Consider the following 12,730-nt stretch of genomic DNA (forward strand, 5'->3'; position numbering starts at 1 on the left):
TGGTTCAATTCCATCATTGGTAGATTTCAGAATGCTCTTGGATTGTAGGTGAACTATAAATCCCAGCAATTACAACTCTCAAATGACAAAATCAATTTTTTTGAGTGATAGCCACTCCTTGGGTTGGTAAATGTCTTGTGTCCAAATTTGGTGGCAATTCGTCCAATTGTTTTTGAGTTATGTTAATCCCACAAACGAACATTACATTTTTATTTATATAGATGTTTAAAGATTAAGCATCCAAATAAACTCTTCCCTCATTTTTCTTCTTCCTGTTTAATCATTATGAATATTAATTCTAGTCTCATGACAAGAGATTACATATACATCCAAATGTTTCAGAATTGAGTTTATTTTATATTATAAGGTAAAGGTAAAGGTTTTCTCCTGACATTAAGTCCAGTCGTGCCTGACTCTGGAGGTTGGTGCTCATCTTCCGCGAGTTTTAGAATCTATTGAAAATGATAAGTTTGCAAAACCTTTGTCCAAATAATGTACTTAGAAATGGGATTTTCACAAGCATTACAATATGTCTGAAAGGTCTGTTTTATTTTTTTTAAAGCATTTCAGTCAGCCATTTCAAACTCATAAAATCTAGCACAACTGAAGCAAAATATGACACACAAGAATTTTTACTAGTTAACACTATGATGTGTGTAGTAACTTCAGTTTCAATGGTTCCATATTCAGCTCATGTTGCAAAAAAATGGACAACTCAGAAAATTAAATTCTTATTATTATGTATGGACTGGGGATAGATCCCTCTGAGTTTCAGAGTAAAGCTAGAAATAGGATCGGCATCGTACAGTGATTCCCACATTGGAAAATGACTCTAGAGACCAGGATTCAAATCCTTGCTAAGCCATTGAAACCCAATCAGTGACCTTGGTCAAGTCATATTTTTTTCAGACAACACTCTTCTCTACAGGTAATGCCAGAACCCCCCGTGGCGCAGTGGGTTAAACCCCTGTGCCGACAGGACTGAAGACCGACAGGTCGCAGGTTCATATCTGGGGAGAGGCGGATGAGCTCTCTCTATTAGCTCCAGCTCCTCATACGGGGACATGAAAGAATCCTCCCACAAGGATGATAAAACATCAAATCATCCGGGCGTCCCCTGGGCAACGTCCTTGCAGACGGCCAATTCTCTCACACCAGAAGCTACTTGTAGTTTCTCAAATTGCTACTGACACGACAAAAAACAAACAAACAAACGGATATTGCCAAGAAAATCCCATAATAGATTCACCTTAGGGTCTCCATAAGTTGGAAATGACCTAAGGGCACACAACTACAGCTGTCATAATTCTGGTTAGGTTACAGGAGTAAGATCAAGTGATTTGGAGTAATCTATGAGAAAGACAAGAGCAAAAGTTGATTACTGAATTTTTAGAAATATTAAAGATGTTGGAGCAGGGGGTTAATGCTGGGTTTTCCTTTGAAGGTTGGGAAGTTATTGTCCACAAACAATTAAAACAAGCATACATTTTTTCAGTCCCAAACACTATGACCCAGTCAAATGTTAAAGAATAGGCTGTTTGAGATGATATCACTGCCTTGTTACTGAAACTAAAAGCCTTCCGCAAACTCTCTTGAGAGCCCCCTTGAATTCTTTGTTCCTGAGGCTGTAAATCACGGGGTACAACATTGGTGTGACATTAGTGTAGATCAAAGAAACCACCTTGTCTTCATTCAAGGAGTAGCTAGCCTTTGGTCGGATGTAGATGAAAATGGCACAACCATAGTGGAGAACAGCTACAACCAGGTGAGCAACGCAGGTGGAGAAGGCCTTCTTCCGCCCTTGGGAGCTTTTAATTCTGAAAACGGCATTGGCAATGAAGACATAGGAAAGTAGGATGAGCAAGAAAGGAATGAGCAGGATCATTGTGCAGACGAGGAGAACAGCCATTTCGTTGACATGTGTGTCACTACAAGCTAAGAACATCACAGGTGGGATATCACAGAAAAAATGGTTAATATTGTGTGAATCACAGAAGGGGAGATTGAAAATCAGCATGGTGAGTCCCAGGGAGATTGTGAATCCACTGACACAGGCTACTATCAAGAGCTGCATGCAGAGATTTTGGTTCATGACAAGAGTGTAGCGCAAGGGGTTGCAAATGGCCACATACCTGTCATAGGCCATCACAACTAACAGAAAGCACTCTGCACCCCCAAAGGCAATGAAGAAATACATCTGAGAGGCACAGGCCATGAAGGAGACTTGCCTGCTCTTGCCCAAGAAGTTAGCCAGCATTTGGGGCACAATGACCAATGTGTAGCAGATTTCAATGAAGGACAAGTTGCGTAGGAAGAAATACATGGGGGTGCCAAGGGTAGGATCAGCTAAACTGATGATCACAATAGCCAGGTGCCCTGAGAGGGTGATGAGGTGAAGGAGAAGGAATAACACAAAAAATACATTCTGTAAAGTCTCATTGATGTTGAATCCCATGATAACAAAATCTTCATCTGCGCTTTTGTTTTGTTTTTGTTCCATCTCCTGTGGTCAAAGGGTCTCGCTCATCTGGTGCACGCATCAGTTTGCATAAACAGGTTAGCAAGAATAAAAAAATATGCAAGGCATACATTAGCAGAAGTCAGCAAGTAAAAAAATGGAAGGGTATTTCCCACATATGCAGAAAGAAACTATTTATTTCTTGTATTGTCGAAGGCTTTCATGGCCGGGATCACTGGGTTGTTGTAGGTTTTTCCAGGCTATATGGCCATGTTCTGGAGGCAATTTTTCTCCTGACGTTTCGCCGCAAGCATCCTCAGAGGTAGTGAGGTAGTGAGGTCTGTTGGAAGTAGGAAAAAATGGGTTATATATTTGTGGAATGACCAGGGTAATGTTTCAGCTGATCACCTTGATTTGCATTCAATGGCCTGGAAGCGCCTGGGGGGAATCTCTTGTTGAGAGTGAATTGATGGGCCTGATTGTTTACTCTCTGTTGTTTTGCTGTTGTAATTTTTGAGTTTTTTTAATACCGGTAGACAGATTTTGTTCATCTTCATGGTTTCCTCCTTTCTGTTGAAATTGTCCACATGCTTGTGGATTTCAATGGCTTCTCTGTGTAGTCTGACATGGTGGTTGTGAGAGTGGTCCAGCACTTCTGTGTTCTCAAATAATATGATAATATTATAACATATAAAATTATAACATGAAAGGCACTGCAAACTACTCCAACCAGAGAAATCAGCCATAGCAGAGCACCTGATGAACCAACCTGGACACAGCATATTATTTGAGAACACAGAAGTGCTGGACCACTCTCACAACCACCATGTCAGACTACAACAAGAGATCTCAACAAGAGATCCCCCCAGGCGCTTCCAGGCCATTGAATGCAAATCAAGGTGATCAGCTGAAACATTACCCTGGTCATTCCACAGATATATAACCCATTTTTTTCCTACTTCCAACAAACCTCACTACCTCTGAGGATGCTTGCCATAGATGCAGGCGAAACGTCAGGAGAAAAATTGCCTCCAGAACATGGCCATATAGCCCGGAAAAACCTACAACAACCTATTTATTTCTTAGTTTGTAAAATAGGTTAAAAAGTGCTTGTCCGTTTTCTTACCTATACAACATACCATAAAGCCCCTCCCATCCTTTAAATATTTCTGTTTATTATTCAGGAGTGGAAGAAAAACACATTGGTGGTGTTGTTGTTGTTCATTCGTTCAGTCGTCTCCGACTCTTCGTGACCTCGTGGACTAGCCCACGCCAGAGCTCCCTGTCGGCCGTCACCACCCCCAGCTCCTTCAAGGTCAGTCCAGTCACTTCAAAGGATGCCATCCATCCATCTTGCCCTAGGTCGGCCCCTCTTCCTTTTGCCTTCCACTTTCCCCAGCATAATTGTCTTCTCTAGGCTTTCCTGTCTCCTCATGATGTGGCCAAAGTACTTCAACTTTGTCTCTAGTATCCTTCCTTCCAGTGAGCAGCCGGGCTTTATTTCCTGGAGGATGGACTGGTTGGATCTTCTCGCAGTCCAAGGCACTCTCAGCACTTTCCTCCAACACCACAGCTCAAAAGCATCGATCTTCCTTCGCTCAGCCTTCCCTATGGTCCAGCTCTCACATCCGTAGGTTACTACAGGGAATACCATGGCTTTGACTAGGCGGATCTTTGTTGCCAGTCTGATGTCTCTACTCTTTACTATTTTATCGAGACTGGACATTGGTGGTATTTAGGCATAAATCTGATTCAGAGTGCATCTATTAATGCAATTTGAGAACACCTTTACTGGCATGGATCAATGCTATGGAATCACGGCAGTTGTAGTTTGACAAGACCTTTAGCCTTCTCTGCAAAATAGTGCTGATGCCTCGTCAAACTACAAATCCCATGATTCTGTAGTGTAGATGCACCCCATAGTCTTAGTTCAGTCCTTCTCTAAGTAAATACAGTAGAGTCTTGCTTATCTAACCTTCACTCATCCAACATTCTGTATATCCAATGCAGTCTGCCTCCTGCCCGGATCCACAACTGTTTCAATACATTGCAATGTTTTGTTGCTAAATTAATAAATACAGTAATTACTATATAACATCTCTATGTATTGAACTGCTTTTTCTGTCGATTTGTGGTAAAACAATGTTTTGGTGCTTAATTTGTAAAATCATAAAGTAATTTGATGTTTAATAGGCTTTTCCTTAAAAAGGTAAAGGTAGTCCCCTGACATTAAGTCCAGTCATGTCTGACTCTGGGGTGTGGTGCTCATCTCCCATTTCTAAGCCGAAGAGCCAGGGTTGTCCATAGACACCTCCAAGGTCATGTGGCCGGCATGACTGCATGGAGCGCCGTTACCTTCCCGCCGGAGCGGTGCCTATTGATCTACTCACATTTGCATGTTTTCGAACTGCTAGGTTGGCAGAAGCTAGGGCTGACAGCGGAAGCTCACGCCGCTCCCCGGAATCGAACCTGTGACCTTTCGATCAACAAGCTCAGCAGCTCAGTGCTTTAACCCACTGCACCACCGGGGGCTTTTCCTTAATCCCTCCTTATTGTCCAATGTTTTTGCTTATCCAACGTTCTGCTGTTGGATAAACAAGACTCTACTGTACTGTGTAAGTATTTGTACTGTTTGTACTATTACTGCAACTTAAGAAAGAAAAACCTTCCAGTTGGAATTAACAGGTTTGTGTCTGTATGTTGTTTTTATTCCTGAGGAGACCCCTTTACTACAGAAAGGTACTATGCTTCCTAACATGAGTGAATAGTTCATTCCACTATACAACAGTGAATTTCATGCTGATTTGAACCCCTGACAGGCTTGACTACAACTACACACCAAGAGCCTGCTGAGAATATATTACAGACTACACCACTGTTGCCAGGATTCATGAAAGAGGACATCTTGGCTTTCCAAAGTGAAAACTGGAGAGGGTTTCCATACCTCTAATGGTGGTAAAGAAAAAGGAATTGCAAAAGGTATTATTTAATCCCTGGCTGCATGACGAGCAATACTTTGCTAAAGTTCCCTCTTTTGCACAACCACTAAAGATAATTTCTATAGTTTTCATTGTAGCCACCCTAGATATCTCATAGAACATGATAGCTGGTCATACAGTATGTTCCCTGCCTTGCTCTGTTGTCGTCATCCATCCACCAACAGTATATCCTTTCCCTTTTTGTACTCTTGGATTTTAGGTGTGTTTATATTGCACAAATGAAACACATACCAAAATCTTTTAGAATGAGCTAGGAACAACTGGGGGAGTGATCAAGAAATTGACAACCTAACTTTGAAGTCACCTCACATAATAAAATCAGACTTTCTGTTCCTCTGATACTACTTGGCTGGAGATTTGTCTCCTTGCATTGAGAACTGAAGAAGGAAAAAAATTTGTGCAATCTTTAATCAGTCATCTGAGAGTGGGCAGATTTTGTTGGAAGTCAGTTTACAGAACATAGAGACTGACTTTTTGCACCATTTTCCAATATTTGGATTTTTTTTCATATTTTTCTCAATCACAGAACAAATATTCACTTTATAGAAAGAGAATCAGAATCTGAACAAGAGATTGACAATCTGAATCCAATATTGGGGAAAACATCTAATTTGAGAACAGAAAAATGATCCACTCTTTCTTGATAGGTAAATTAACAAGTTTACAGAATTTTTCTTACATCTGCATGACTATCAGAAGTCAATTCCAAATGGAGAAATTAAGCATATCTTACCTCCAAAGGACTTGGGTGGAAAAGGATCCTAAATGCTCTAATAGCAACATGAGAAAAATAATGCCACATATAGATCTTTAAAGATATCCATGAATAAGCAGATCAGAAGATTAAAAGCAAAGGTCTTCTGCCAAGCAAGCAGATAAGACTGCCTGGAAGCAGAAATGTTGTCAAGAATAGTCTTCTATGAATACTCATTTCATTGCGGCCTGCCTTTTATGCGTGCATTCTTTCTTTCTCGTCTTCTTGCTCAGAATTAAGAGTGGTGCAGTTTCCACCCACTCGATTCATGCTTTATTTATCAAGAGACACCTCAAAAATGTCATTGGTCTCTAAGGAAAAATGTGACAACAAAGCTGGATTTCATTATAACTAGGAAGCAAAAGTACAGCAGTCAGTGGTGTGGTTTCATTACTTGAGAATTTAAACTTAATGGCTTAAATTCAGTTGTTAGTCTGGGAGCCCCCAGTGGAACAATGGGTTAAACCCATGTGTCTGCTGACCGATAGGTTGGTGGTTCAAATGCAGGGAGCGGGGTGAGCTCCTGTTTGTCAGCTCCAGCTTCTCATGCAGGGACATGAGAGAAGCCTCCCACAGGATGGTAAAACATCCGGGTGTCCCCCGGGCAACATCCTTGCAGACGGCCAATTTTCCCACACCAGAAGTGACTGCATCAAGTCTCTCCTGATGCATACAAAAAGTTGTTAGTCTCAGACTCTGTAGATCAATGGGAATGTGGGACCTTGTTATTTAAGAAGAGTGCGTAACTCACCAAAGGTCACTCAACAGGATTCCATGGATGGGCAGAGAACTGATTACCAGTCATTGTGCAATGCTCAAGCCACTGTGCCAATATTAGCTTTCTAAATTATTGTAAGGTGACTTGAAACCAATTTTGGGAGAAAGGCAGAGGATTCATTCAATCAACCAACCAATCAATCAATAAACCCCACCAGAATCCTATACTGTAGGACCTTACGATCTGCTGGGGTCAGGCCCGTAACCAGCATTTCGATTCGGGGGGGGTGTGTGTGATTTTTTTCAGGGGGGCTTCGGGGGGGGGGGAGCTGAGTTTCGGGGGGGGTGGGTCTGAGTGAAAGAGGGTCTAGCCTAGCAAACCTTTTGTATCATTACCCCAATACTCCCATGCATAAGGGATATATTGAGTATGCTCATCGGATCATGATATGAATAAACATAACAGTTTAAATAATGCACCAGTAAGGCATTTTCGTGAACCACCATGAGAATTTCGGGGGGGGGGGGGGGCTGAAGCCCCTCAAGCCCCCCCCCCCCCCCCCCGGGTACATGCCTGGCTGGGGTTGTTTCCAAGATTCCTGTTGATACCAAAATCCATGGATGCTCAAGTCCTGTTTATATACAGTGGCATAGTAAATGCTGTCCCTTATATAAAATGGCAGAATCAATGGCACCTGTGAATCGCAATTAAAGCATTCCCAACATATGTCAATTCAGTCTCTCTTTAATGACTCTCCCCCTCCCCCAAAGAAGTAGACTCCACCACATCTGTCACGGCCAGATCGGATAGCAAAAATAAGGACTTTCTTGAAGAGCCAACAGATAGAGGTCAGTAGCTCCCAGCAGTCTGCTATGCCTAGCCCAACTACTATTAGAGAGGAGCCCTCAGTCAAAGTAAATACTCCACAGCAGTTTGTGCAAGCCCCTCTAGAGAAAGATGAAAGCATATCTAAGCAAGCTACAGAACAGTTAAATGTACCCACAACTTTAGAGCATTGATTACAGAGGGCAGGGATCTGTAGGTCTCATAGATTAGCTGAAATGTGCTTGTTAATCAAGCAGCAGCTGAGATCTTCAGATATAAAGATCTCAGTGCTGTGACTGCCCTTGTGTCACGTTGCCAGGGCTCTGCCTTATTTAAGTAGAGATGAACCAAACTCCCAGTTTTATCAAACAGTTTAATTAAAACAGCACTTACTTGCTGGCTGTTTTAATAGACCAAAATATAAAACATAAAGATAGCACTCAGCCACAGAATAAACAAAAACAGATAGCAAAAACAACTCTGTAGTCAAAAGGTCCAGTCCAGTGGTCAAACGCCGAGAGTTCAATAAACAGTCCCAGGATCAAGAGTTTATACCGTAGTCAAAAGCCAGTCCAAAGGTTCAAGGTTCCAGGGTTCCAAGATTACAGGAGACAGGTCAGGATACCAAAAACCCAACAGACCTGGAGGAAAAACCAGCAGCATCCACCACCAAAAATAACAATACTTTTCTCCAGAAGATCACTTCCAAGGCTTACTCCTTATATGCAGAAACACCCAGCTGCAACCTATCTCTTGCATACCTCCACCCCTAATTGCTTTCATCCATGAACTCTTACTTACAGATTACTAAACCCTTTAGAACTAATGCTTACAGTAACCCTTCCATCACCAAGCACCATCAACTGCAGAACATATGACACCTTATCTAGCTTGAGTCCAATGCCCATTTGCTCTTGACCTAAGACCTGGCTCCTACACAAGGACCTTATTCCCCTCCGTTTGGTGATTCCTATCCCATTTAGACCACACTAGGGTTCGTTCATCCTTTTTTTTAAAAAATAATCTTTATTGAATAATTTCATATTAAATAAAACACGAAAGGCAAGAAAGAAAGAAGTAAAATAAATGAGTAGGTAGGAAAGAAAAGAAAAAAGATAAAGAAGAAGAAGAAAAGAAAGAAAAAAAATTGTGATAACTTCCAGTCATTTTCATTGAGGTTTCTGCCTTTCCTTCTTTGTTTCTTCCTTATATTCTTCTATGTCTTCTGCTCGAGTGTGTATTCATGTCTTTAACAAATTATCTTCCTGTTATCTTGCTTAAAAAATTCTGTTATCTGGCTCCAGTCCATTTCTTTCTATGGGTTTCCCTTACTTTTTGAGATAAGATATGTTAGTCTATCCATATTTCTTATTTCTAGAATTTTTACCAGCCAATCTTCTACTTTAAGAATTTCTTTTTTTCTTCCACATTCTCGCCACCATTGCCATTAGAAATATCAATTTGTCTGTGTTGTCTAATTTTTGTTCATTCATCTCTAGTAAAAACAATTCTGGCTTCACTGTAATTTTTATTTTTAACATCTTCTGTATTTTTTCCTGGATTTCTTTTCAAAAAGTATTTGCCTTTTTACATGACCACCACATGTGGTAAAATGTTCCTTCCTTCTCTCTGCATTTCCAACAATTTTTGTTTATATTTTTGTAGCATTTTCCCAATTTGTGCGGTGTCATGTGCCATCTGTGCATCATTTTTATCAAATTCTCTTTTAGATCATACGCATATGTGTCTTATAGCTTTTTGTTCCAAATTTCTTCCCATTCTTTCATTCCTATAAATCTGCCAATGTTCTCTGTCCATATTATCATATATTCTTTTACACCTTCTGTCTTTGTGCTCCAGTCCAATCGCTTCTTATATATTTCAGACACTTTTTCCCCATTAGCATTATTCTATCCCAAAATGATTCATTCTATGAGAAGTTTATTACTTTCTCCTTTATGAAGTATTCCTTTATTTGTCAGTAGTGGTACCAAAATATATTTTTGTAAGATTGATTCAATTTTAATGTGCTTTCATTAGATATTATCCTTTTTACTACTTCAATATATCTCTATATTTGGGCCATCTGTCTCATCCTAGCAATCTTCTAAGGATGATAGTCATAGGGGCGTTTTGGCATAAAATCGTTTTTATATTTTTCCCACACTTTGGATATGGCTGCCCTGATAAAGTGATTACCTTTTTTTCTAATTTTGTTTTACCATACCAAAGGTATGAATGCCACCCCGTTCTCAGTTCTATCCCTTCTAAATTTAATATTTTTCTGTTTTCTAATTCTATCCACTCTTTAATCCAGGTTAAGGCACAAGCTTCAAAATATAAAGATTAATCGGGCATGCCCAATCCTCCTCTTTTTCTTTCATCCATCATATTTTTAAAATTTTTTCCTTGGCCTTTACCCTTGCTGTATATATTTTGTAATATTTCTATTCCATTCTCTTAAGATCTTTTGCTTTTCTATTATGGGCAGATTTTGAAAAAGAAATATCACTATTGGTAATAAATTCATCTTTATGCTTGAGATTCTGCCCAACAATGATAGGTTTATATTCTTCCAGTGATCTACAGTATATTCTGGCGTATAAGACTACTTTTTAACCCAAGAAAATCTTCTCAAAAGTCAGGGGTCGTCTTATACGCAGGTGTAGTCTTATGCATGGGAGTCGTCTTAACTCTATATTTTAACTGGAAAAGTTGGGGGTCGTCTTATATGCCCAGTCGTCTTATATGCCGGAATATACGGTAATCTTTTTTAATCCCTCTCCATTTCACCTCATAATTATTCTGTAATCATTGTGAATTTTTTGATGTTCGAATGATCCTGAGATATTTTCACTTTAATGTTATTTGTGTATTCCAAATTTCTTTTAATAACTCTTGTTTTTTCTTTGGCATACTTTTCATTATTGCTTTTGATTTTCCATATTTATTTAAAATCCTGATACTTCTCCAAATGTTCTTATTAACAGTACTGTCATTCATTTCTCCAATTTTGTGTGGGTCTTCAATTGTGCAAATTATATCATCTGCAGACCCATCTTCTTTATCAGTTATTTGACTGGGTGTCTCAATCTTATTCCTTTATGTTACACTAAAACACTCTGTCACGCTGTAAGGATTCTGCTGACTACACCAACTATGTAATGAATACTTTTTGAACCTTAAAAATGTTTTCAAATCCATTTTCAGTGGGGCAGAATATATCAGGAACTTCAGAGAAAGAAGTAGACACACAGACCAGGGCTTTCTTATGTAGCAACTTTTGGTTATCCATTACTTGTTTTGATAACCTCTCATTCAGCTCAGACTTGCTGGAGCTTAATCTATTCCGGAATAGATGTTGCCCAACTTTCTTAACTTAGTTATTTTTTTACTTCCTTAATTTAAAGAATCATTATCTTTGACTATGTAAACATGTGTTGTTTACATCAAAAGTTCCCAGGTCATTTATTGTCACTTCAGAAGTTTTCTCATCAGCACTTTTCAGCCAAAGTTAATCAAATTTTTACCTCCTCCATAATGCCATTTTCCAGGTTTAATTTTAGAACGATATCTTCAGTCTTGCCAGGCCTTAATATGCCTCCAAACCACATGCAGCCCTGTGATACCCATTGAGATGGCAATTACCTTAAGCATCCATTGTTTTATCTGAACTAACACCACTGTATCCATCAGAGCTAGAATATTAAATCTATATCATTTGCCTACCACATTCCATTCCAATCATACCCTCTTATGATTGGATCTATAAATGGACACAAATTTTCCTGCCACAGCCGCCATAGACTCTTGAGATAAAAACACATGCTGGGAAAGCAACTCAAAACAGCTAGGGCTAGTTTCCTTATCATAGCTATTTGTCCTTGGGGGAGTTGCCGTGTTTCAGTTTTCCTTCGGCGTCTCAGGATAATCTTCCGTCAGTATAGAGAATCTATTTTTGTTGGTATTAGAGCTATAACCGGAGGGGTAAGTTGGGAACTTACATTATCAGTTGAAGAGGAGAGTAGGTGCTGATGTGTATTTGTATTTGCATTCCTTGGGCTCAAAGAGAGGGATAGTCTTCGGCTTCTCTTTCTCAGCAGCACAATGGGGAGAAAGAGAAGCCGAAGATTATCCCTCTCTTTGAGCCCCATTGTGCTGCTCCCAGATCAGGTATTGAGTTGTAAAGTAAGGTTCCAAGGAAACAAAATCCTGCCACAGCGAAGACCAACAAAAACCCTGGACTACATGGTGAACAGATCCTAGCCAGATGTTTTCTGAGCCAATCAATAGCCAGTGCAGTAGACCTGAATAGCCACATCAGGAGAAGAAAGGAAAACTTAGAGAAGACAGTGATGCTGGGGAAAATGGAAGAAAAAAGGATGAGGGACCGACCAAGGGCAAGATGGATGGATGACATCCTTGAAGTGACTGGCTTGACCTTGAAGGAGCTGGGGGTGGTGATGGCTGACAGGGAGCTCTGGCATGGGCTGGTCCATGAGGTCACAAAGAGTCAGAAATGACTGCACGAATGAACAACAAACGAAATATAGTAAATATACTATGTTTACACAAGAATGAAAACTCTGATTTTGCCTTCAACCCTTCTCTGTCTCATCTGGCCTTCTGGAACATTTGACCCACCGGGGTCTGAACCTATGGTTCTTGCTAAAGCTGTAATCACATAATAAGAATATCTCTGTACTGTGATCCACCTTGAGCCACGAGGAGAGGCAGGTAATAAATAAAATTATTATTATTATTATTATTATTATTATTATTATTATTTACTCACTCAAGGACTGAAGGTGGACACATAATCCGATATTTCTGGTGCATCGAGGGATGGAATACCATGGTTTGGTTTGGGTTTATAGCAGTATCCAATGCAAACTTTGTCTATTAGCTTAAGATATACAACAAGATTAAATGGCAAGGGGATAGAAGAATGCAAAAATCTGTAGTTTGCTTTAAAA

General features: G+C 39.9%; 1 protein-coding gene across 1 annotated transcript; it reads right to left on the bottom strand.

The window, feature by feature from the left end:
- Nucleotides 1-1,549: 1,549 nt before the first annotated feature.
- On the bottom strand, nucleotides 1,550-2,540 carry LOC132767794 (olfactory receptor 10K1-like). The gene is given in 2 exon segments (XM_060763116.2): nucleotides 1,550-2,510; nucleotides 2,512-2,540. Coding segments are annotated over 2 exon segments (990 nt in total).
- Between the last annotated feature and the right edge of the window lie 10,190 nt (nucleotides 2,541-12,730).

The sequence above is a fragment of the Anolis sagrei genome, chromosome 2, assembly GCF_037176765.1.
Source record: "Anolis sagrei isolate rAnoSag1 chromosome 2, rAnoSag1.mat, whole genome shotgun sequence".
Taxonomy (NCBI): domain Eukaryota; kingdom Metazoa; phylum Chordata; class Lepidosauria; order Squamata; family Dactyloidae; genus Anolis; species Anolis sagrei.